Source organism: Camelus ferus, chromosome 2 (assembly GCF_009834535.1).
Source record: "Camelus ferus isolate YT-003-E chromosome 2, BCGSAC_Cfer_1.0, whole genome shotgun sequence".
Lineage (NCBI taxonomy): Eukaryota > Metazoa > Chordata > Mammalia > Artiodactyla > Camelidae > Camelus > Camelus ferus.
Genome location: NC_045697.1, coordinates 29,395,373 through 29,421,628, shown reverse-complemented (window position 1 = coordinate 29,421,628; position 26,256 = coordinate 29,395,373). Strand labels below are relative to the sequence as shown.

Genomic DNA, 26,256 nt, shown 5'->3' with positions numbered 1-26,256 from the left:
AGATTAGCCCAGTGAGTGGTGCAGTGAAGAGCATTCCAGGAGGAGGAGGCAGTTGGTGCAAAGGCCTTGAGTTGGGAAGTAGCTGAATGTGGTCCAGAAATTGGGAGGAGATGAGACTGGAGCAGACAGAAAAAGGAGGGATGTGGTTGCAGCATTAACTAGAGAGAAAATAGGGACCAGATCCCAGGTGGCCTCAGACACCCTGCGAATGATTATAGACTTTGTCTTCAATCAGTGGGATACCATTGTAGAGGTTTAAAGCAGGATCGTGGATGCTTGGATTTGTGATTTATTTTTAAAAGGGTCACTTGTGTGGCTGCTGTGAGAATAGCCAGTTGGGTACAAGAGTAAACACTTAGAGACTGTTAGAAGACTACTGTGACCATCCCGATGGGAGAAGATGGTGGCTGGAGCTAGGTGGTAGCAGGGGAGCAGGCGAGAGGGGGCACGTTTGGAGAGCAGTAGGAGGTAGAGTTGGCAGGTCTTGTCAGGCATGACTTTCCTGCCAGCAGACCCTTGGCTGTCACACTGTGCTGTGGGCATCTGGCAGCCCCATCTGATTTGTTGCTTCCACTTGGCTATAGGCAGAGACTCAGATAACCAGACTACTAGAAATTACGTGTAAGGAAGGAAGGGCAGCCTTTGAAGGAGTGACAGGTGCAATCCTGGGAAGTCGGTTCATGTCTCCAGAGTTGGTAATACCTATTCTGACTGCTGAACCCCAAGACTCAAACCCACTCTCACTTCTAGTTGAAGGTGTCTGCCAAACAATTGTGGTTGCCAAGCACTTCACTGTAAACAACTCTTCTGAATAACTGAGGTATTACCGGTCATAGATTAAGTACACCAGGAATTAAATCACGCCTCCCTCGAAAGACAATCGTTAACCAGAAAAGCCCAATATGGAGTTGTCAGCACAGAGCCTGGCACTTAGGAGGAGCTTAATAAATGTTGAATGAGTGAGATATTTAAGCCTCTTTTAAAACAGGAACATTAAAAAGAGCTTCCAGGACACCTGTGGTGTGTTTTACTAAACCCAGACAAGGCCTTTTAGTAGTTACCTAGTCCCTTGATTTTGCATGTGTATTTTGTATTTTCTGTTCCTTCCTCTATGAAAGGAGTGTACTGAACTTCGATTTTGGCAGAAAACATGTCTGATGTCCCCTGCCTGTTTCATTTTGTAATCACTCAATCATATTAACTTATTCTTGCCCAGAAACAATTAGAAATAGGAAATACTTTCAGTATACACAGGATATAGTCAGTAAGAGACTGGATTTTACTTTCAAAACTATTGTGGCCAGTAGCTGGCCAGCACTCTTGTTTGAAATGCTGTCACTTAGCTAGCGGGACGCTCTTGTGCTTCCATGTATATGGTGGGGCAGGGGGCGGGCTCTTAGCTAGAGATGACAACGTTGTGGTGCCAGTGTCATCTTGGCTAAGTCAGCAGTAAATAAAAGGTGACTTAAGAGAGACGGAGATGGGGAAGGTGTGGAAGAGTGAGCCAGTATTAAGTGTTCCGTGTAAATTGGTAGGGAATCTGTAAAAAATACATTTCAGCTTAGTTCAAAACTTGATGCCTGACTGAGCAAGCTACAGTTTGTTTCTGCTTTGTTGTGGTATCGGGGAGGCGTTCTGGCTGTGGGTTGCAGTACGCCCCCTCTCTCACCCCATCTCCCTGGCACAGATCAGGCAGGTCGTGTGAGAAACCAGAACCCCAGGCCAGGGATGTTAACTTTTTAGAGGTTCATTGGGATTAGAATGAATTTTCCAGGTCCTGGGAGTCCAAAAAGGGAAATATTAGTCCTAGAATGGGAGTATGCTGGGATGGGGGTACTCCGCCCCTCTCTACAGGTTCTGAGGCCGGGTCCCGGTGGCTGGGAGCACCTGGCGGGGGCACCTGGCGGGCGGCGGGCGGGGCGGCGGCCCACGTGCCTCCCCGGCAGCCAATGGACGGCGGCGGGCGGGCCGGGCGCGGGGAGGCGCGGATGGCACCCGCTTCAACTTGAGACGGAAGGGACGCACCGCTGCTGGTGTGAGCGACTCCTCCGGGGTGGCTGGTGCCCGCACTCCGGTCTCGGCCCCGAGCGCGAGCGGCATCCTCACCCAGGGCCGCCCGGAGGCCGAGGTGAGGGACGTGGGGAGCGGGCGGCGCGCCTTTGTCTGCAGGTGCGCGCGGAGGTAACCAGCGGGGTCGGCGGCCGAGCTCGCGCCCGGGCGGCCCGTGGGACAAAGGCTGCGCCCTCCCTTCCTCAGAGTCCGCGCTTAGCTGGGGGCGGCCAGGAGGGCTGAGGAGGGGTCTTTCGATTTTGCTGGAGGGAAGGGTGAGGATTGTATGAAATGCGGGGAAGGTAGAGGAGTCTTTTGATCCAGTTTACCAGCGTGGCAGGAAGCTGTTCAGTGGATGGTCTGCGCTGGTCATTTCTGTTGAGCCCAGTGTTATGATTGAGTCAGTGAGTGCATTCATCGCACGTGCCCTATGATGAATCCCCATGTATGTCTTTTTGTCGGTATTAGGAGTGAAAAATATCGCAGGATTTGGTAATTGATTTTTGAATTAAAAGCAGTATGTTTGGTGTAGAAAGACTGCAGTTCCAAAAATTTTGGTTATAGGACAACAACATTGGTGTGACTTCCATTTGAGAAAATGTCTCAAATTCTCAAAATGTAGAAAAGCAGCCAACTTATCACGTGCTTGCTCTTGGCCCTGAAGTAGGTTTTTGTTTTGTTTTTTAAGAAAAATATGATTTAAATATTGCACACAACACTTGACTGGATCTTCAGGCTATCCGTGTCTTTTCTATCTATTATCTGTTTTCCTGTACCAATACTGTATCTGAGCACGTCTATTGATTCCCTAATTAATACGTTAGCTGTGAATCTTCATTACTGTGTTGGGTAGGAGGAGGCGGGGGAGGAGGAAATCCTATTAGTCTTTTCTTTCTTTTTATAACATCAGCTGCAGCCTGGCTTTGACTTGTGTCATGAATGGTGGATTTCGCCTACTTTCCTCGTGTTCTCTTTCCAGTTTTCTTAGACCATTGAGTGATCAGTCCTTCCTCCAGCCTTACTTTGACACAAAAACAGTTTTTAAGTTTTCTCCCTAAAGTTCAGATCTTTGCTACTGCTTTTGAGTTATTATTTGCTTTATGAAGCTTTTCAGGACAAAGGTGTCCTGAGGCCTTTCCCAAGAAGTTAGAAGCATAATGTATTGTGAGAACAGCCCTAAATCTGTATTTGTAAATTTCACCTATAATTTTGGAAGTTATCTGTGGCTGTGTTGTCCAAAGTGAAATTTGCATAAAAAGTGTAATAGGGGAAAGACTTTCCACAAGGCTTCAGGCATTATTGTCAAAGAAGCTGCTGTTGCTCTTGGCTCAGAGTGAAGGTGTGGGGTATGTGCTGGTCTGGTCAGGAACCTCACCCTTCTGAGAGCTGCTGGTTTGTTTATGAGTTTTTCTGTCATTCTAGCAAGTCCTGGCTTTTGAGCAATGGGGATAGTTTATTTAACAAGCATTTATTGAACACTGCTGTGTGCTTGGCGTTGGCACTAATGATGAAGTGGTAAATACAAGTAACTTCTTGCTTTCTTAGAGCTCACACTGTGCTGGCATAGGGCCCATTTCAGGTCTTCTGAACGGGAGCATTCCTGGGAAGCAGTGCGGATGACCCTGAGCTGAGCCAAGAGGGTGTGGCTGCTGGCTGCTGCCCTGGAGGTCAGCTGCACCCAGGGCTGTAGGTACCAGACCAGCGGGGCACTGCGCTGGGCTCAGTCTTCTCGAATCTGCTTGCCTTGATCATGGATACCTCTCAGAGGAGTCTGGGACTGCAAGGAGGGCCAGAAGCTGAGTTCTAAAAGAGCTTGAACAGTGGCATTGTTTTTTGGATTCCGGTCTGTTTCAAAAACTATCATTCCTGCCATCTCCTAGGCTCATCTCCATGGCTTTCATCTTGAATAGCCCCTCAGGGAAATGAATTTCATTCTCTTCCACCGACTGAGCAAAACTTTACATCTGTCCCCAGTCTCCCAGGTGTCAAGAGGTGACCTCTAGGTTGAGAGACCTGGAACACAGTTGGAAAACCCCTGTTGTGCACTCTCTACTTCTCATGGATTGGGGGTAGTCAACTGATGATGTGTCATTTCTTACTTGTTGGGTTTTCAGACTTTTCCACAAATCCCTAGGGTCACATGAAAACATACTAAATAGTAGTGTAATTTGTTCTTTTCAAGTGCTCAAATGTAACATTTTAAAGAAAGTTTTAGCCCTTTGAATTCCTCTATACTTAACATAGTACCTGGCATAGGATGCTCTCCATAAATAATTGAATTGTTGGATGGGCAGATGAATGAGTGCAGGTGAAATATTTCATTTTCTGTTTTTAGGGTTTAACTATGATTATCACGTTACTTGGCATTTATAGTCTACAGATTAATTTTCTGTTCAGCAGATGTAGAACATCTGTGTGTCAGGCATCTCGTGAGGTACATGCAGGAATGAGACAGGGTTCAGAGAGGCAGGAGATAAACTGGAAAACTGATTCAGGAAGCAGGATACGATAGATTATGATAAATCCTGTGAGGTCAACAGCACCATGCAGCAGAGAGAGTACCTCTGGGGAAAGGGGACACCAAGAGGCGGCCAATCCTAGGAGGTGTCATTTGAGCTGAGCTTGAAGGCTGAGGAGAAGCCAGGAGGAACAGGGAAGGTCGGGGGATGAGGGGTGCTCAGCATGTTCAAGGATGCAAGGCAAAGGCCAGCGTGGCTGGAGCTGGGAGCAAGGAGGCCAGTGATGTGTGCTGGGGTGGAAGAGGAAGTTGGGGACCGGGGTGGTGGAGGGAAACGAGATCATGCAGGGCTTTTGGTTATGGTGGAAGGTTCAGGTTTTCTTTTTAATTCCGTGAGAAGTCTCTGAAGGGTGGTAACCAGAGGCGTGCCATGATCTAAGTTATTTCATAAAGCAAGATCTTAGTGAATGCTGTTAAGGGACATTGATGTCGGGATCTGAGGTGGAAACTGGGGGACCAGTTAGCAAGTCCTGGTCCAGAAAAGATCAAGTAGTGGCAGAGGGGATGAGGGGAAGTTGATTGTGGAGATTGAACTGGAAGGGTTGACTGTAGAAGATTCAGAAGGGGTCATTATCTAGGACCATACCTGGGTTTTTAGATTCATTGTTTATTTCTGTTGGAAATACATATTAATAAAAAGAATGTATAAAGACAGTTAAGCAGTGGAGCAACTCACTTTCCATGTGTGTTTTACCAAGACCTTGACTTAGTTTTGTTTTATCCTCCAGTGAACTGCTGTGCATTTGGCCATCTTTCCGGGATGTTTTCACCCTTCAGTGCCCTGACTGTCCTTCTCAACTGTTATCAGACCTTTGAGCATTTTCTGTGTTCTGTCATAAAAATAAAGGATCAAAGTAAGAAAGAAGACAGGTTTAAGCTTTAATCCACATGGAGTTACTCTACCTTTGCTTCCAGATTTATAAGAAACCATTGATAACTGCATTTGAAGTTGTTTATTTCAGAGACAACATCCAGCATCGTTCCAACAACTGGTAGTCTGTTGTAAATAAAACTTGTTCCATATCTATTTCAAATCAGAAAGAGTAAAATTCCTTAGTAACTTTGCAGGAAATTCACTGTGCATTTTGCAAGCTAGAAAAGCCATGTCCTTGTATCTAACAAGTAGAGAAATGAAATATTTGGTCTCTGATGGGATTTTTTGGCCCCACCTTCTAGCCTCAGATTTGTAAACATGAAAGCTTACAATGTCTTTGCCAGTCAACTTTGGTTTTGAAACCAACTTTGGTTTGGGCTTGCAAAAAAACAAAAATAGAAACGCAAGTAGAAAATATCCCTTCTGCAGTCAGAATTTTAGGCAGACGAGAAGGGGCAGAAGTCACTGGGGCTGCCATCCCCTGTGACCTGGAAGCCTGGAGTGGTTACTCTAGAACATGTAAGCATGTCTGGGGATGAATAAATTATGACAGTTGAAATAATTATGATAGAGGAGAAGCAGCTGCAGAGAGCATGGTTGACAATTCGGGCTGATTTGGCCTGATTCTGTCATGTCAAAGCATGCATCTGTTTGCCAGGTTACATGAAAATGCTGTTTTCAAGGAGTCTAATGTGTTTTGCTTTTTATTGCCACCCCCCCTCCAAAAAAGAAAAGAAAAGAAAAGAAAAACATTCTAAGAAGAGTCATAGTCTGCTAGTGACTCTTTTAAAATAAAACGGCTAGCATAGAGATCCATGTTGATCTGACCCAGGCTGGGCATCCGTGTAAGATTTTAGTTGAGCAAAAGATATTTTCATTCTAAAGCAGCTGCAAACTGGAAGAGCTCTTACTCTTGCATCTGGGTGGAATAGCTTCCAGCTGGCCCTGGAGTTTGTCGCCTGTAACAAGGATTATTCCACCACCTCCGCCAGTCGCATGGGTTTAATGCACGCTTGGTTTACTGCTCTGCTGGTACCATCTTGAAATTTGTAATAATTTTTCATGTAGGCCTTGCATTTTCATTTTGCTCTGGGCTCCACATGTTTTTCAGCTGGTCCTAATCTCAGTGTCTGTCCGTGTTGTATGTTGCACCCTTGAATCACGTTGTCACTAGAGTGGGGTTCCACACTTTTTCTGTAAAAGGCCAGATGTTCAGTATTTGGGGCTCTGTGGTCTCTGTTGCGGCTCTCAGTGCTGTCGTGGTAGCACAGAAGCAGCCGCAGGCACCAGCACGTGAAGGGGTGCGGCCGTGTTCCTGAGACGCTCTATTTGTTAAAACAGGCAGCGGGCGGATGGACTGCGATCCTGGGGCCATCATTTGCCACCCCTGAGTTACAGGACTTGAGTGGAAACCACAGTGACCAGTAAAACAGAGACCTTGTCCTTTGGAAGGAAGAAGGCTCAGACACCTTTGGGCAGCTTTATGGTTTCCCGAAAACTGGTCTCCAGAGAGTGTTCCTGACGAAAGTCAGGCTGTTAGGGGTACTTCGGTGGCAGGCCGTTATTCGAACATCCCCAAGCCCACGCTTGAGCTTCTTCAAGATGGCATGTTAATTCTGTTTGTCGAATATGAAGACATATAGACAATAAAAGATAAACTCAGACAGGAAAAACATGCTACTACCATGATAGAATTGTGGTTTTGTTTTGTACAGATTTATCATATTTGATGGAAAAGAAAAAAAGATGCTGGAATAAGAAGGCTAGCTGTGTGTAAAGAGTAGCCTTACTGAATGGGAAAGATGTGTCTTTCAAACTGAATCAAGAAGTTAACCCCTGCGGAGGTAGCGTAGCCCCTCTGGGGGTGCAGGGGTGCTCTGTGCTGCCTTATATTTAGCCCAGCTCTCCATACTTCCTCTGCCTCTGTATGCATGGAAATGTGTTGTCTGGGGTCTTTTCTCTAAATGATAAAAGTTTATTTCTCTTAGAGTACAAATATAAAGAAAATTATCTGGGGAGTCGGTATATCTTGATAGAAATCAATATACAAGGGAAATTTATATATTGATTTCTTCAGGAGCAGAGGAGCCGTTTTTCATTTAGACAGATCCTATGAAGAAGGAATCTAGTTAGGGGTTCTGGAAACGTTGTTTCTGCTAGAGATGATCAGAGTATAGATTTGCTTTGCTTTCGAATCAAGTCACAAGAGATTAATCATCTTCTCAGAACTCGCCTCCTGTCCATTCAGATAAAATATGTTTTATTAACGTTGTTTCAGATGACATGAAAACAAAATGTGAACTAAAGTCATTTTTAAAGTGCCGACTGTGATAAACAATAACAAGAGAAAAAGAAACCCAGCTACCTGCCTGTTACTAACAGTGCTGTTCCCTTACCAAGATGATCAGTCAGGAGGAGCGGGGAGTCCTTTTTTACATCACATAGTTTTTATTCAGAAATATTTATTGATTACCTACTATGTGCCAGACAGTGCTGGGTGAACACTTACCCACAGTGGGGAGTGAACAGGCAGAAATGTTCCTGTTCACATGGATTTTCCTTTTTTGTTGGGGAGAAGGAAGGACAGACAGCAAACAAATAAGCAGGCTGGTTTTAGATGCCTTGAGTGTTGGCAGTGACTGGGTGGTCCGGAGGGGTCTTTTGGAGGTGATGATGGCAAGGAGGAGTCCTTCATGGGCGATCTGGGGGACTAAGCATCCAGGCAGCAGAAACAGTGTGCACAGAGGCTCCAAGGCAGAAACAGGTGTGCGTGTTTGTGAACAGAGTGGAGCCTAGCAGGTGTGGGTGAGGCAGGAAGTGAGGTCAGAGAGAGAGATGGACGGCGGGGCGGGTCATAAGCAGGAGAGCAACAGCATAAGCAGCTGCTGTGTGAAGGATGAACTCCTCGGCCTTTGCCCTGGAAAGTTATCTAGATCAAGCACAGCACTTCGTTTTTGGCACTTCATCCCATCTTGCTGTGGTGGAACCAAAGACCCGACACAGACAGAGACAGGAGCTGAGAAGGGAGGAGAGCCTGTCCGCTGGGAGGGAGGCAGTGCCAGGTGCCCCCAGAACACAGCAAAGACAAGTCCGGCCAGGCCAGCCTGTCTTCCTTTTGTGGATCCACCACTTTCTGGCGGTGGGGATTTTGAGCAAGTTCAATGCCCTGAACTTTAGATTCACATTTATAAAGTGAGAGTCATGAGGCTCCCCTGCAGGGTTACTGTGTGGCTTGGCATTAATGTGCACCAAGAACAGAGCCTGGCTGGGTGGCAGATTGAGTAAAATAGGAACCGCTACTGTTGTTTTGTTATTAGCGCTCAGTCATCCTCGTGTTGACGTCTATGGTTGTGTGGCCATTATTGAGTTTACAGAGTATCAGAAATACTTGTGTCTACATATAAGTTCCCAAAATTCAAATGAAGGCCAAATGTCTTGGCTTTTTGTGCTAATCTACACTAGTATTCCTTCTGTCTGCACAACGGAATGGGGATTGGCTATATAGGGAGAGCCCTAAAGCCTCTTGAAAATTTAGAAACGGATTTAAGAATGTGCCTTGCCCACATGAGGCCTCCGTGAGGCTGGGTGCATGGAGCTGAAGGGACTTCACCCACAGGCTTGCTGTGGTTTTCCCTCGGACCTGCCAGTGGCTGGTGAGCTCACGGCCCTTCTTCGCATGGAAACCACTTTCCCAGCGTGCGGAGCTGTCATCTTCCCTCCTCTGTCTTTGAACGTTCACTTGTTCGTATACCTTGTCAGATGGGGCCTTCTGAGTATCAAGTGTTTTGTTTCGGTTTTACCATCTCTGCTTTCAGGAAGGAAGCCAGCCCATGGTTTCACAATTCAGGAATATTTTACATAATTTATCCTTTGATTGTACCCTGAACTTTATACCCTGAAACCGTAACAAGGCATAAGTTAACTCTCACTTGAAAACTAAATGTAAATTGTGTGTGCATATTCTCTTTCTGCTCAGCTATTCAGAGAAGCAAGGTTTTTTTTTCTTTTTCTTTTTTTTAAACTGTAATACAGCGCAGATGAAAGCAGACTCTCGTTAATTCTTGCTATCTTCAAAGATGGACTTTCAAAAAATCCTCATTTCCTGTTGCTCTCAAATATCCTTTTTCCCTCATTAGTAAGCTGGCTGGTAACTCTTGTGTCTTCTCTCCCAGTGGCATGAGAAAGTCCTTTGTTTAGAAAAATGTGCCTTGAATTTCAATAACCTTAAACCACTTTAGGTCCTCAGTTTCACACTTACTCCATTTGGAACTCCAGCTCCTATGTCTAACAGTTAATAGGTTTCGTCGTGCCAGCGGGGGGCTGTGGGAAGAGGCTGCAGGAGCAATGAGGTGGGAAGGGAATTCACTTTGCAAAGTCAGGTGCACTTGTCAGAGTGGGGGTTTTCTGTCTCCGTTTGGTCCTGGGAAGGACAGGCCCTTCCCCTAAGCTGAATTTTCTGAAATTCACTGGACACCAGATGGTAATTGGCATAAACTCAGAATTCAGTTCAGAAGTTTTTCACCTACAGGGTGTCTGTGAATGAGTTTCAGGGATTATTGGACTTTCTCCTCCACCCCTTGAGATGGTGTATAAAGTTGGGTGTCTGTGCACATCTCTTCCTGGAGTGTTTTCATCAGAGTCCAAAAGGCTCCCTGACCCTGAACAGGTTAGAAACATCTTCTCGGCAGACCTCCCTTTTCGCACCCTCAGATGGTAACCGCACTGCTGATCGTACACATCAGGTCCACACTGAATACACCTCTGCTGTGAGTCTCACAGAGATTCATGGACGCGATCCTCACAGCACCCTTAGGAGGTGAGTACCAGTGTCGCTCCCATTTCACAGTTGAGGAAGCTGGAGAACAGAGGGCCTAAGGGCCTTGAGACAGGGCAAACAGTGAAGAAATGTCACAGACCAAAGAACTTGAAGCTGTGGAAAAAGATGAACCGTAAGGTTCAGGAGTTGGTGTGAGAGTTTTCATGATGTGAAGTTTTATGTTTTTACTTCATTGCCATGTGGATAATGCCGGTCTGTGTTGGTGCTCGGAAGGGTTAAAAGACTCTCAGTGACGAAAGACAAGCATCGAAAAGTAGCACAAAGCAGAGAGTTCTGCAAAAATGGAGTGAGACGTACCCTGGCAAGTCTTTGCTTTACGTGCTCAGTTTGTGAAAAGTAGATGGTGTGCATTGCATAAGAAGTAGGTGGCTGTGCTGGGGAATTGGACATGCGTCCTCTTCCAAAAAACTGGACTAGACATTGTCATTCTAGTATGCTTTTTTTTTTTTTTTTTTTTTTTGAGGAATTTCCTATTCATTTGGATGCAGTTACGTACGCCAAGTAGTTGTTATTTCAGGCTTATCTTAATGAAAACATTGCCAATTACCCCTCCATTCATTTTCCCAATTAACAGCTTCCAAGAGCATGCTGACCAGGCAGCCTTGGGGCCTGCAGCTGGTATGGAATTAATCGTGGGGTTGGAGTCTTCCCACTGGCATCGTGAACAGTGAGAAGGGAGTAAGCTTGTGCCTGACTCTAAATTTAGCTCTCCCCACCCTCAGAATGGCGTGGCCTTTGCCGAAGCCCAGCTTCGGGCTGCTGTTTTTTCCCCCTGCACATTACAAGGTGTTGGATTGGTTGAACAGCTGTCACTGTGACTCTTCTGCATTTTTTGAATGACATTTCAAAAATCACTCTGAAGTCCCTACTCATGGCTGGTTTTTACTTCAACACTTAAATCAAGCAGTGTCTATTAACTCCAAAGAATTAACCTTGTTAAAAGTTCACAGTGTCATTTTCTGAGTACTGCCTTCAGGAAAAAAACATAGTAGTATTGCACTGTATTGTATTCTATGTATTGATGTTATTTTCTTAAGTGAATCACTAGTAATAGGTCTGATTTAAAATATCCAAGGCTCCAATAATAAACACAAAAGAAACAAATGGTATCCTCCAATGTCTAGGTTTAAGTTTACTTAAATATACTACGTGTGCTAGGTATGGCCTTTATAGTAAGAATTAAAAATTAAAATCATCTGGCATAAATCAAAAACTAATCAAAGAAATGCTGCCCATTCGTCTTTGTAGTAAGAGTCAAAGCACTTGAATCCTTTTCTGATAAAAATCTGAGCATTGGGAGATTCCTAGAGCAAATGATCTGAGATGAAAAACCCAGGACTCAGGTGAAGTGATTTGCAGAGTGTTTGCTCAAACTGAGACTAGAATCCAGGACTTTGGATCCTTTACTGATAATCTAAATTGCCTCCAAAGACTGGCTTTTTACTAGTGGGGCACTGCAGAGGGACAGGTGCCAGAGGTGACCTCATGCTATGAAAAGTGGTACCCAGCAAATCTGAAGGGAGGGCCACAGACACTCCCCCAAGTGCCCTCCCTTCCATGGGAGACATTTCATCTCACGCTCTGCCCAGCATGACCCAGCTGACATGACACCATCAAGTGACCTGGTGATGATCGCTACAGTGATGCAGTCTGTTGCACTTTGTGACACACCAGACGTTCTCTGCACACACCGTCTCACTTAATTTAGTTCCTATAATTACCCTGAGCTGGAGTCCTTGTCCCTTTTTTCCTGACAAGGAAGCAGGTTCTGAGGGGCACACCATCCCACACGGTGTGCCTGGCACAGAGAGGGAGCCCAGGGGAAAGAGAGAGTCAGTAGTAGACCCAAAAGGGCACGGCCACCAACAGGATTTGAACACAGCTCTGCCTGCTCAACCAAAGGGCCTTGCTTGGGAACTTTCAGCCACCTTCTCCCCCTAAAAAAGTTCACAGGCCACAGAGAGGGAGGGGGGTTCCCCTGTTCATCTGAAACCCCAGTTGCAAACCCTTTGCCCCATCTTGAACACCAGTGCATAGCAACCTGCTGGCTCATTTGGGAGATAAGCATGAGGTGGTTATGCAGGGCTGTGAGGAAGCATGAGGTCCTCATTCTCAGAAGACCAGAACTAGAGTCCCGCAGGCCTACAGTGAAATGCTGGCTTCACCGGGTACCGCTGTGTGACCTTGGTTAAATCCCTCAGTCTCTCTGAGCTTGTTTCCGTTTCTATCAGTGAGAACAGTAGTATTTACCTTATCAGGTTGCTGTTTTGGCGACACAGAACCAGAATTCAGGAAACAGTAGTTGGTAGTCGCTGGGAGTGACTGTGGTGGTCACATACACTGCCGCGTGGTCACCTCTGCCTTGGGGCATGCGTATCACAGTGGTTTCCCTCAAGTATTGAGGTAGATACTGACATATTTGTATTACAGAAGTCATGTGTGCTTATTGTTTAATATTCAAATAAACATATTAAATACAATCTTCTGTAATCCCCCCTCCAGATAAGAGGTGACGCTTTGGATGTTAAATTGTTCCAGATTTTTTACCATGCATTTATTAAAATACACACTTAAACTTTTATGTTGGTTTTCCTCTAAGACCATACATCTTCAGCTTAGGTCGTTTGCTTCCCCCCATTTAATAATCTGTCACGGCTGCTGTTCTGTATGAGGAGGGACAGCTCCTGCCCAGTGACAGCTTTCTGCCCAGTGACTGCAGATCGCTGGGGCTGCTGGCTCTTCACTCTGATTTCAGCTCTCATCTCCGCGGGGCTCTGCTGGCCGCTCTGTGACCCAGGCCACAGGGCGCCTAACAGAGCGGGCTTCTGCCTTTCCTCCTTGTGTTGGTGCTCCCACCTCCTCAGCCTGGCACAAGTAATGCATGCCTGAGGCTCTGTCCTTGGGCCCCTTCACATGGGCTGTGCTGAGACCAGAAGCCGGTGGGGAGCACCTTGGCTCGGGAGGTTTGGTGACTTCATTAGCAGAGCAGCTCTGGGGATGGACTCAAAGCCTTTGGCCCCAAATCCCAGACTGCTTTCAGCTCCTCTCCAAGGAGGGCAAAGTCTGTGTCCTCCTCACCTTAATGCTCCCATTTACTGGCCCTGCCTCGTCCCACCTCTGCCTCTCTGTCACTGCTCCCTCCTGCTCTGTTGCTCTCTCTCGATGCGCTTCCATGAAAGTACCTGGATTATAAAGTTGTAGCTCTATGAATAGGATGTCAGAAGTGTTATAAAGCAGGTAAGGCTGTTTCCATATCATTGTTTCCAAATGTTTTTTTACTGGGAACAGGAGGAGTGGAAGACGAGGATAAGTACTCCGCCGGTGTTCACCGCAGTTTCCTGTATTTCAATGTGATATTTTAGGCTTGATTACCTCCCCCGGTTGATATGTTGCCTCTGTAAACTCAGCTGGCGTCTCTTGGCTTCATCGTAATGTGGCTCAAAATACACACTTCTGTGTGAGGGAGTTCAGCTAAAATAAGCACCAAAAGGCTATTAATTGCAGCAAAGTTGGGAAATAAGATGGGACGTCCGTGCTCAGAGTTGCTGTTATCAGGATGGTGTTATTTCCCAGATGCCGGCTGAATGCTAACGTGTTGTTTCTGCTCTGTTCCCTCATGCCTTCCCGGATTCAGAGAGAGGTAACCAACCGATGTTCACTTCTCCCCCTTCGTGCTGTCTTAAGTGTCTGGCAAAGCTCATGTGCTTTCTTCATGCCCTCTCTTCATGCCCTGTTGCCATCCTCAGAGCCATCGCTGTCTTTGTTGTGTTTAACATTTTCTCATCCTCATTGTTGTTTGTCTTGCACTTAAAACAGTGTGAAATTGCCTCTGGGTCCCCGATCCTCTGCTGCTTGACCCTGTCTGGGGCAGGTGATGGGCAGGGTGGTTAAGAGGAACAGGAACTTGGTCACTCGTGCTCACGGCTGGGCAGAGTCCAATCAGTGTGTTAGGTACTAGGCGTGATAGGAATAGGGTTCAAGTGTGAGGAGACCTTTCGTGCTTCTAGAAGAACTCGTATTAGGACTTGCTTGTTATGACTTCTCTATAGTTTCCCAGGTAAGGTTGACTCTAGGCCAGTAGCCAGAAGGACCAACTCACTTTCAATCTTGATTATTAGCCAAACTGTATGGAATTCCCCTCCCTTCCCACATCCAGAAGAACATAACCACGGAAAGGCCATGACTCTGAAATGGAAGACGTTTATTCCTCAGGTGTGTGTGTTTCCTTTGCTCAGAACCTCAGCCTGACCATTTGGTTGATTGGGGGCTTTTAAGTTCCGTGATTCCACAGCTCTGTCACTTAATAAAAAGCTCCATTTCTGATGGAAGGAGACAGTTTTGGAATTTTTCTCCTTGGAAGAATGACTGTGATTACTGCTCTTTGTGCCGGAGTCCGTCTCAGGTGACCCTCCGGCTGGGGCTGAGCTCCGACTGGTGGCCGCCTTTCTCCCAGGGATGAGCTGCCGTCACGACTTGGTGGCCGGAGGGGATGGAGACCGTAGGCTGGATGGGCAACAGTACTGAGGTCGGCCTTCCACAGGGTGTGATTAGGAGAATTTGGGAGCATGACTGACTTTTTAATTGCTTTTGAGGAGGCTCTGGCCCCAGAGGTAGGGGAAGGTTCTGGAGGATGAAGGCTGTGGGTTTGAATGTGAGCTTCTTCATGTAAAGTAACCACAAGGCTTGTCGGAGCCAGTGGTGAGGGTGTTTTCAGATATTTGCTGGTTCCACCCTCTGTGTTTATTCAGGTCTCACAGGGAGCCAGCTGCTCTGAATATTAACAGCAAGACTGTTCTAGAGAGGACTACAAATTCTGGTTCGCCCAAGCCACCTGGATTATTTGCAGGTGGTAGAATTGGAAATCTGCCGTGTACACAGTCTGTACCTCTCATGAACGTGCCTGGTGAAGGATTCCCTGTGGAGAATGTGTGTTTACCCAGGTGATGAGTTGCTCAAATGCCCCTATCAGAGTTTACAAACTCAGCCTCTTTTAAGCTTGCAAAGAAGGGAAAAGAAAGATGAGTTTACCAAACTAGAGCCTGAGCTTTGGGAAATTAGTGATGCCTGTGTGTGGTGCATGTGCCACTGGGTAAGATTAAAAAAACTAAAGTCATGTGCGTGCCCATGTGTGTGTGCATAGCCTTCTGGATAAGCCATTTAGGAAGAGGACATTTCTCAACTCCCTCCCCCCACTTTCTTCCTACCCCTCCTCCCCAACAGGATTTTTCCAAGTGCAATTAGAAGATAAGGGCAGTCAGGCAAAGACGAGCAGGCAGTCTTGAAAATAGGACCCTTCCATGTAGGCCCTGTGCAGGCGAGACAAAGAAGAGAGATGGCCCTTTATCGAGAAGGGGCTAGAAATGGAACGTTTGGATCAAATCTCTTTGCTGCTCTTTTGTCCGTCCTTGCAGGTGGGACCTGTCCTCTGAGGTGGTAATGACTCTGTTCGCTTATCGCTTCTACAGAAGGATAAGCTGGGAGGAAAGGGTCTTCAGGTACATTTCAGCAAGTCTTATTATATTCATATCAGTGCAAAGATTTATTAAAACATCCCTTGTGGTTGAGGAGACCGTATTTCAAAGTGGGCTTTTTCTTTGACTTCTTTTCCCTGGTTTATAATAACAGCTAACATTAATCAATGGCCTATCATGTGCCAGCCTTCAAATATTCCCCGCATCAAACATGTATTTGCTCAGAGCAAATGCGGGTTATGTAAAAGATGTTACCAAATTGTGGAGAGACTGAATGGAGGGACTCTAGCAGAAGAGGGGAGAGAGCCACTGCCAGACACATCCGGGTTGTCACGTGGCTGACGAGGGTGGCTCGTTCTGGGCTGCTCCGGAAAGTGGAGCCTGATCCCATAGGCAAAAGTTGCAGGGAGGCAAGTTTCCATTCATCATTAAGAAAAGATATATTTTGATTCACAGGGAGCGTTCCAGCAAGGGAGCAGGCTGCTCCATTAAGTAAATGAGACTTTGTACGACTGAGAGAGTCTGGGCACCCCTGTCTGGGTTGCTGTGGAAGGAGGGACTTTGAAATGTTAGCCTGCGTGACTGCTAAGAGGTCTGTAGATGCCTCTTAAATTCCTTTTGAGGAGGGATATACACATAAGCAAATTTCATTTATCTGAGAGTTGCTGCAGGGGAGGCAGGGGGAGATTTAGGGAAAGGGTGAGCCGTTCTGTCTTGGCCACTTGTTAATAGAACACGTTTGAATAAAGACTCGTTTATTCATTCATTCCAGCAAGATGGATTAACCCCCTGCAGGGCAATTAAAATGCTGTTCAGCTGAGAACAATAACAGCAAATCTTTTGTTCTTTTTCTTTGCCATTAAGAAATTTGAGGCTGTCATGTAAGATGTCTTAGCACTGACATTTTTCTCTGGCAGAACTTGAGGCCTGTCCTCTGGGGGAATAATTACTGGGGAGAACAGCAAAAGGAGAGGAACAAAAAGAGTTAGAAATGCAAAGGCTCAGCCAGCAAATGGTGAAAGGTAGTTGATCCCTGGTCCTCACTTCTGTTACAGTTTAAGGAAGAGACACAGCTATAAATGTTGCACGTACTGGTTTATAAAGGGAGTACAGGGATCCCCCGACTGCACAAAATAAATGGGGTGGCACCTCTTTTAGCAAATGGCTTCTCACTCGGGGAGTAAGCAGAGGACAAAAATGGTCCTTGCTGCTCAGTGTCAGACAGAATGTCTCCGACTGATGGGCATCTAGAATAATCTGTTGGAAAAGACAGTGCCTGTTCTGACTGGACCTTGTGGGACATCTGGGCCAGCTCTGTGGTCTTGTAGATGCCCACGCCAAGGTGCTGTAGGAGGCATGACCATGGGGTGCCTGGTCCATGGCGTGCCTGGTCCATGGCGTGCCTGATCCATGGCGTGGGGTGGCGTGGAAGCCCATCCCAACCTGGCTCAGCTCTGAGATCCAACACTTGCCAGGGAGCTGCAGCCCAAGTACCACTAGCAGCTCTGAGGAGAGAAGTGGGGGCACAGAGCCACTAAGGCTCCCCAAGGAAGGCTCCTGAAATGCCCTCATCATGATGTCAGAGACCCTGCGGGCCCTGCCTGGCTGGGTGACCCCCCTAACCCCGCGCCCAGATCCCCACACGGGGCACTGGGCTGGTCTGACAGCTTTGGTTTGTACTTTCTGTCAGGAATACTGTCGCTGTGGAGGATGGTTATTAAGGCAATTTCTTGTCCCTCTCAGTATACAGGAAAAGCTCTAGAAAGCATTAAATTACTCTTACAAATGGGCATAAGATCTTTCAGGATGATTGGAAAAAAGTCTGAAAGGCTGAGTTGGGCCACGTCTGGGTTACCGTGAAGCTAGATGATGGGACACTGTTGTTCACTGGAGGTCCTCTCTCTCCTCTCATGGATGTTTGAGAAGTTCTGGAATGAGAGGTATAAGAAGGGGGAGCAGGGAGGCAGGTGCACTGTGCTCCTGTAACTCCTGCACCCCGCAGTCTCCTGAAACTGAGACCCAAACTCCATTCTCCAGTGAGGCCCAGGTCCCTGCACACCTCCATGTCACTGAGACCCAGTGACCTGTCTCCCGCCACCCAGCCCCTGCAGCCATGGGGACCTCTCCTGAAATCCCTTCATTTGATGTTTTGGAACCAGCCTCTCCTGGGCTTTCTTTCTCAGGGTCCAGGCCTTGTTTTGTCTCTTCTCATTCTCCACACTCTCATCTGCTCCCCTGACTGCAGCTGCCCCCTCAAGCCGGGGTCTCCAGCCCAGACCATAGGACTGGGCTCAGGGACTGAGTGTCTACCTGCTTGGTGGGCATGGCCACCAGGTGCCCCCCAAGCACCTCACACCCATCATCCAGCCTGGAGCTAATCCGCTTCCTCCACCAAATCACTCCCCCACCTTCCCCCAGTGTGAGAGCGCTTAGTTGTCCAAGCGGGGACCCCACAGCTACTCTGGATTCTCCCTCTCATCTCCCACACCCCCCTCAACCCTGCCAGTCTGCCTCCACCCCCCCGACTCCCCCCCCCCCCCCCCGTCTTCATGGATGCTCATGGAGCCTTCCCTGTTCCTCTTCTCTCACCCCAACCATAGCAGCAGCCCCGGGGCCTCCTTCCTTTGTCCCACTTTGTTCTACCAGAAGGAACTTTTCAAAACACTTGTCAGATAGGGTTACATGTCACATTACAGACTCGATGATTCAGAGTAAGGCCCAGGCTCTTGTCAGGACAGGAGTACAACCTCCCTGCAGCCATGGCCCCTCACCCTAGTGCCGGAAGTCATGCACAGGACTGGAGTTCTTCCGAATCCTCTGTGGGCTTGCTTACCTCCGTGCCTTTGCTCATGCGCATGTGAGCGTGCTTTGAGCCATCGCTGCCCTCTCACCCTGCCGAGGTCCTTATCCTTACTGACGCAGCTCAGACCTCACTGAGCAGCTCTGTCATTGGACAGCGGGCTTCCTAGGCTGGAGCCTCGTCTGTTTGTGTTTGCTTCCCTGTTGCCTGGGGCATAATAGTGGCTCAGAAGGTATTTGTGGAAGTGAATTGAATATTTTTTTTAAAGTATAAGTCTCTATACCGAATCATAATTTGACTAGTATCGTAATACTGGCAGCGGTATTACTTTCATATTGCTGCTGTAACAAATTAACCACAAACTTAGTGGCTTAAAGCCACGCAAATTTATTCTCTTACAGTTCTGGAGGTCAGAAATCTAAAATGGGTCTTTCAGGCTAAGACCATGGTGTCAGCAGGGCTGTGTTCCTCCTAGAGACACCAACAGAAAACCCCTTTCCTTGCCTTTTCCAGCCTTTAGGTGCTGCCTGCCTTCCTTTCACCTCTAGGGAAAGTGCCTCCTCCCTTCCCTTGTAGTTGTGTTGGGCCTGCCCAGATAATCCAGGACAACAGCCCCACCTCGAGATCCTTCACTTCATCCCATCCGCAAAGCCCCTTTTGCCCTTTAAGGTAACCTATTAACAGCTTCTGGGAATTAAGACAGGGACGTCTTGGGAGGGTCATCATTCTGTCTACCAAAGCAGCCTTATTCAGAAACCAGGTGCTGAGAAGCCAGGCTTTTAAAATAACCGGTTTGGACTCCATTCTGAGTAATAATGAGAGTAGCTAAGCCACATATTTCACTGCACACAAAGGAAGTTGTCTGGCTTGTCTGTGCTCCAGATCGGAAAGAGAGGTCTGAAAAATCCCCATGTTCGGGGCTTCCCGCTGTTTTAGGGTGACTTGGGGTCTGTTTCATGGGAATAAACGTGCACATCTCCTGACCCCCACAGTGAGGAGGAGGAACTTGTGTTCTCCTGGGAGGTTAGTTACCAGACTCTCAGCTATTAGGGACCAGACTCTCAGCTATTAGATTTCTGCCTCCCTGATCTGTCAGCCTGGTACCTGGGAGGGAACAGGAAAAGACAAAACTGTAGGGAAAACAAAAGTGTCAGAACCTCCCGAACAGGCCCTGCGGCTGCTGCGCTGCCCCTGTGGGAAGACGTGGATTCCAGATGGTCTCCTCAGGCATTAATCACTTTCTCCTGAGCCAGAAGGAAAATGAAGATTGATAAGAGTAATCTTAAAAAATTACTCCTAAGGGGTTGCATCTGAAAGAACAGAGGGCACAGAGCTGAAGTTTGATGGGAGTGATCCATCGCTTTTTGATCAGGGCCTGTTTGGTCCTCCCCGACGGTGTCTTTGCACTTGCTGCACTTGGAGACCAGCCAGCAGTCTCGGGGAGCAGGGTGGATCTTGGAGGCTTACATTATAGAACATCAGAGCCAGAAAGGGACCTTGGAAATCATGTTGCATGACTTAGAGATGAGGTCCAACTCCATGCCCGAGGTGGTATAGCTCAGTGGAATCAGAAATGGGACTAGAGATTGGGTTGCCCGAATCCTGATCCATTGCCCTCTCAGGGAGGACAGTTGCAGGTGGGAACATTACAGGAACTACTTAAGGTAGGGCATCACTGGCTCTAATCCACTGTGGTACAGAACGCAGATCCTGTCGGCATTTAGACACCAGCAAGGTGCTGGGGGCCGGCTTTTGGGCTGGACGGTACCGAGTAGATGGGTTAGTGAGCTCCAGAAGGGCAGGGGGGCCAGGGTCGCCAGGTGGGAAGACCCCCCTTTCTGGATCAGAGGGGAGAGCTCCTTGGTTGGAGGAAGGATGCTGGAAGAGTTAGTGGGACCAATTTTGGAACTCCAGAAATGCAGACAAAAGTTTTTGGATTTTCCATGGGTGACCACAGGAACTTCAAAGAGATTTGACCTCAGAAAAATGGCAACTGAACGTGGAATTTTTAAAGAAGAGAGTTGTGTGTGACAAGACACTGTGTGTATTACTTTGGGACCCACCCAGGAAAGAAAAGTAGCCAGAAGGAGGGGGACCACAGCAGGACTTCCCTTGAGCATGGTCTCCAAAAGTGATGCCCTCTCTTCACTTCCTTTTTAAGTAATGTGCTGTCTTGGTCGGGCTGAGACTAGGATGGAAGGGCCTCAGGAGCACAGCGTGGAGCGAGGCCGTGCGCCACCTCTGAGCACAGGCTGACTTTCTAGATGGGCGGTGGGGGTGCCGCAGGGCCCGTGTGTGAGAGGAAGGGGCACTCGGTACCAGCTGTGGCCAGGCCCGGGCTGGGTCCTGGGGATGAAGAAGGCACAGATCATCTTCACGGAGCTCCGAGGGGAGTGGGGAAGACAGTGCATAAGCAGATGCTCACGGTACCCAGGGCTGAGCGCCATGTGTCCCAGGGGCGCGGCGGCTCCGAGAAGGCACTCGCCCAGCCTCAGGTGAGGCTGAGACCGTGGCCCGGGCGTGGAGACGGCGGGGCGAACGCAAGAACCCACTTAGGATGCTTGAGTGGTAGCAGCGCTGGCAAGGACGGGGTGGCTTCAAGACATTTTCAAGAGGTCAAGCAGGCCGAACACGGGGTTTGGGTATGGAGTGTGGGGCCTGAGGAAGGCCCCGGGTTCTGGCATGGACGACGCCAACTGAGAGAGAACGGGAGGACACGGGAGGGCGGAGGCAAGCAGACTTGAGGGCAGTTGTGCATGGTTGGAGGTTCAAGGGCCTGTGGGCAGCCAGATAAAGATACCCCTGGCCTGGAGTCACCGCAGGGCTCCCTGGGGCAGGCAACAGGGAGGGCTTTTCTGGCCAGACCTTCACGATGGCCGGTTGCCTCCAGCAAGTAGACCCCTCTGCCTTCCCAAAGAAGCCAAGTCTGTCTTGGGGAAAATCTGTCACAGTCTGTGAGAACACTGCCAGCTCCTACGTTAAGGGAAGTAATACATTCATCTGTGATTATATCTACAGACAAGGATCCTGGCTTAGCACCACACACAAAGAAATCACTGTGATCCACTACCAGACGGGTAAATCTGGGCATTTATTTTTCATAAACACTTTGAACCGCTGTCCTCAATACTAAGAGTGAGAAATCTAGTTGTATGGCATGGTTCTTCTGAAGCCAGGTAACGTCACCGGCGATATCCTTTCATCAGTAAAGCGATGCTGAAATCAGTAAAGCACCAGCTGCATGCTCACCGCCGCGTCTGAGCTGACGATACAGGTGTCAGGCTGCTGCCGTCGCCCCAGGCCCTGGAGTAAGAGAGGTGTCGCGCAGAATCAAGTGCCTTTGACAGGACTTCAGCCTGTGGTGTCTCTGTGTTGCTGTGATCGCCCGTCTACTTTCTCAGCAGCTGCAGCTCTGATCCGCTCTCCGGCCACCTGTTTACACATCAGAGCCTATTGTTCTGCTTCTGCTGCACCCCCATGTTTGCCACAATCTCACTCATACAAATTCATGCTCCTCTCGAGCCTGTGTTCTGTTTTGTGGTCATAATATTTATAATCATAATATTTGTTATTACTCTGGATAGAAGTGTCCTATAAAATTCGGTTTTCATTAAGCATTGTTCATTAAGATCCCAGGAGCTCAACAAACATAATTTGGGGGACATCCTAGTTATTTTGCTCAGAAATGAATTCCTAATATCATAAAACTGTTCCTCTGTTTGAGGTAGCTGTTGACACTTATTTTTTTAACCATCGCATTCTCTGTTTACCTCTGACATGCTGGCTCCTAGCTCAGTTAACATTCACAACCAGAATGTGTGTTGCGTAAGGTTCTTTATCCTAATGTACCGATACATTTTGTTTGCACAGAGATTTTGCTTATGTAGCAAGAGACAGAGACACAAGAATTTTGAAATGTCATGTATTTCGATGTGACACACCAGCAAAAGCCATCGCCACGAGTCTCCACGAAATCTGTTCCAAGGTAAGGTGGGTCAGGGCACTGTGGCCTGCCCCTCTCTTTTTTCTCACTGCTCCAGCAGGGAAGGGATGTGGTAGGGGTGGATAGCCTGGCACATTGACCTGCAAATGGAGCTCAGGGAGAAGCAGGCAGACTGTCAAGTTCAGCCAGTGTTGTTAATACTCTTGAATGGTGCTCCACCTACAAAAGGAGGACAGCCTTGGTCCCTTCCGCAGTCCGGGGTGTATAATAGGTGGACAGAAGGGTGGCAGGTGTGCTGGTGGAGACGCACCATGTACAGCAAGCCCCTCCGGGAAACGTGAAGGGAGTTGGCAGATTTCCGAGGGACAGGGCCCCCTGATCTGAGAGGGAACACGGACAGAAGGAAGGGAGGTCCCCTTCCTTCTGGGGGGTCTGTGGAAATGCAGGCAGCTAGGGGTGGTCATGAACACACACTGACTTCATGAGAACACACCGCAGCTCATGAGCACTCTGGCCAGTGGTGAGGCAGGGCTGTGGTCACTGTCACTGGCTCACGATGGTAAGGGTCCCACTTCATTAACCAGAGTCGCAGCCTCAGAAGGAGAACTGACAGTCGGGTGTCGCAGCCCAGTCTCCCTCCCTCCCTCGCTCCTTCCCTCCAGCGCAGCATCCCCGCACCTCTGCTGGCCCTTCACTGACCTCCACCCACAGGTCTGGTACTTTTCAGGAGCCTGCTCTGGGACCAAGTAGCTCTGGCTCTCGTGGAGGCCTTTCTTGTGTGGACCTGAAACCTTCCCCTCTAGAACCTCCACGTGGTTACTGGAGACGTGTGGTCTGTGGCAGTGAGAGAGATTCTTTGTCTCTGCCGGCAGCTCTTGGACTGGAGGGCATGTGGAGCCGCACTGGGCCTGGTTCACATGGCGCTGGATGGGTGTTTGCCGCTGAGCCTTCCTCCTCCCGGCTTCCTCCTTTCTCCAGCGTGCCCACCCTGCCTCCTCAGCTGCTGTCGGGTCCCAGGGTTACCAGGCCCCTAAGCGTCCTCTTCCAGGCACACCCTGCTTGCTTTCCCATGCGTGACCCAGTGTTCCAGAACAGACCATGGCCACTCTGACCTTTGACCTCCAAGGATCCATTCTTAGTGACCACGTTACCGGCTGGCTTGGGTTCCAGGAGTGGTGGCCAGGCCTCCAGGACACTGTCTCCAGCCTCCCTCAGCCAGGCCTTTCCAGTCCCCAGGTGTACTCACTGACCTGAGCAAGGGGTTCATGTCACCCGTGCTGCATGTCACCGTCGTGCCTTCAGGCTGGCACCCTTACACGGCCTCACTCCCACAAGTCCTCGAGCTGCCAGGCCCAGCCTGGTCTCGGAGAAGCAGGAGTGAAGTTCCTGAGGGAGGGGAAGGGATGAGAGCTGTCCCCAGTCCCCAGAGAAACAGCACAGCGGTCTGCTGCTCTGACCGTGTGACTGGGCCCTGTGGGGTGGTTGCCGGTCCAGAGAGCCTGTGTCACCGCAGCCCGATGCACCTTCCTCACGTGCATGCCGCGCTCCCCGGTTTCATTTCCTCATCCATTCACGTAGCAAATGTAATTGAATGCCATGCATGCACCAGGCCCTGTTCTGAGGAGACAGCAGAGGCTAAAACAGAAGATCCTGGCCCTTGTGGAGCTTGTCCTCCAGTGTGAAGCCCTTAGAGCTCGGCCTGGCCCGGAGCACGAGTCTCCTGCTGTCAGCAGCCCTACTGCCCGCCGTCCCAGGCGCACATCTGGAGACGGCGGAGTGGAGCTCTGGGGGGAAGTGACTTTGTTCCACCTGGGTGGGAAGGTGGGGCCGGGAATGAGGATGTGAGCTGCTTTGGGGGTCAGTGAAGGTGGATTCTTTCAGTCTTCAAAGCCACAATGCTGTGAACAGGGGTGAAAAGCGATGGCTCTCAAGTCAAGGAGATGTTAGCAGCCCCAACAGAGGAGAGTTTGAAAGAGGGCTGACAGATTTAAACAATTTGACAATAACAACGACACTGGCAGCTAACACTTCGGAGTGTTCATACTTACTCTCAGGACCGACACAGTGTTACTAGGGACAGAAGTACCATCCCCATGTGCGGTGGAGGAAGTGAACCAGGGCAGGTGACTTGCCCAAGGCCACACAGCTAGTAAGTGGCAGATGTGGGATTTGAACCCATGTACTCTGTCCCCAGAGCCCTGAAGAGAGTACCCAAGAGTCACCATCTGGAAGCAGTAGGGGATGTCCGTTGCCCTGGGTTCCACTGACTGCTGTGGGCCAGGGGCTCTGTATACGACTAGGGGTATTTTGGGGGTTGTTTCAGTAGAGGTGGGAGCCTGGTAAATGGAAGAATAAATTCTAAATAATTAGGAGACTGTTAGTTACTCTGAGGTACATTCACTATTATCCCCAGAGAAAACGGGCACAGCTTTTGAAATAAACAGCTCAGAGATACGTGGGTGGGAGGTCAGGCAACAGACCAGAGCCCATTCAACTTGGAAGTGAAGTCGGCACAGACACCAGCTGGACCAGCTGAAGACCGGAGTCTGTAGCCATGAGCCACAGCTGCGTTTTCTCTTTGTCAGATTATGGCCGAACGGAAGAATGCCAAAGCCCTGGCCGGCAGCTCCTTACATGAAAGGACCAACGTGAACCTTGACGTTCCCCTGCAAGGTAGGCGGGTCAGGAAGCCGAGGGTCTCAGATGGATCCCTGGCGTTTCTCGTCTCCCTAAATCCCTCGTGCCGAGCCTGCACTTGGCCCTCCGTGCATGGCTTAGAGCTGATCTTGTGTCAACAGGGTTCAGCATGAGGGGACAGGATGCGTTTTGTTGTTATTGGACAAGATTAAAGAAAAGTATCTTTAGTGGTTTTGATACTCAGGTACAGCCTGGGGTAAGGACCAGTTGGTTTAAAAATACATGGGCTGATATTTTGGGGAGCTCGGTAAAGTTACTCGTCCTGTCTCTGCGCTCTTTGTGATTACATCTTCTCAGGGTATCAACTATACCTAATAAATAGGACATCCAAAGCTGCGACCTAGCATACATCCAAGGGACAGTCACATCTCAACACATAAATTCTAGTTCTGCTTTCAAATGCTTTCCTACCTAGAAATGAAAGGTGAACGGGACTTTGATTGACAGAGCCCCAGTGTCTGGTGGAAGAAATGCTGTTCTTATAGAATGATTGCCACATTTATCTCTAGAAACACAGGACATTATGTGTATATCAGAACCATTAAGAAAGATGTGTCGCTTTGTTCCCTGTAGTAGATTTTCCAACACCAAAGACTGAGCTGGTCCAGAAGTTCCACGTGCAGTACTTGGGCATGCTGCCTGTAGACAAACCAGTCGGTATGTGTCTTCATTATCTGTCTTTACGCTTCGCAAGTTTTGGGGGAGTGCGTGGGAGGTGTTCATCCTCCCATCGGGGTGGGGTCTGCTGTTTTACTCCCTTGCTTTGTCTTGAATCAGACCCTCACGCTGTCACCAGCCAGAGCGCACAAACAGTGCCAAACAGGGGAACAGTATAGGACAGGCTGAGTTACTCTGATGTGTGATCCCAGAACACAGGGACTCGAACAAAGCAGACCTGGGTTTCTTATTCACCCAGCAGTCCAGAGATGTGCAATTCAGGCTGTGGAAGGGCTTTGCCGTCCTGAACCGGGGCTTCCGTTCAGGGGGCACCTGCTTCCATCCTTGTCACGTGGTGGGTGGGGATAAGAGGCTGAGGGAGCCCCTGTGCTTTTCTCTTAAGATGGGAC

At 48.6% G+C, this 26,256-nt stretch overlaps 1 protein-coding gene across 22 annotated transcripts in view; it reads left to right on the top strand.

Annotated features, from left to right (window-relative positions):
* APBB2 (amyloid beta precursor protein binding family B member 2) overlaps positions 1-26,256 on the top strand; it is a 332,928-nt gene that overhangs the window by 296,454 nt on the left and 10,218 nt on the right. For 18 of the 22 annotated variants that reach the window (XM_032496425.1, XM_032496409.1, XM_032496417.1 and 15 more), the window contains 3 exons: positions 22,420-22,534; positions 25,078-25,165; positions 25,763-25,846. In XM_032496425.1, the coding sequence (XP_032352316.1) occupies positions 22,420-22,534; positions 25,078-25,165; positions 25,763-25,846 (287 nt within the window). Of the gene's footprint in view, positions 1-1,979; positions 2,129-13,682; positions 13,919-22,419; positions 22,535-25,077; positions 25,166-25,762; positions 25,847-26,256 lie in introns of those variants that run through there. The other 4 variants (XM_032496430.1, XM_032496397.1, XM_014562840.2 and 1 more) reach the window with 3 other exon arrangements.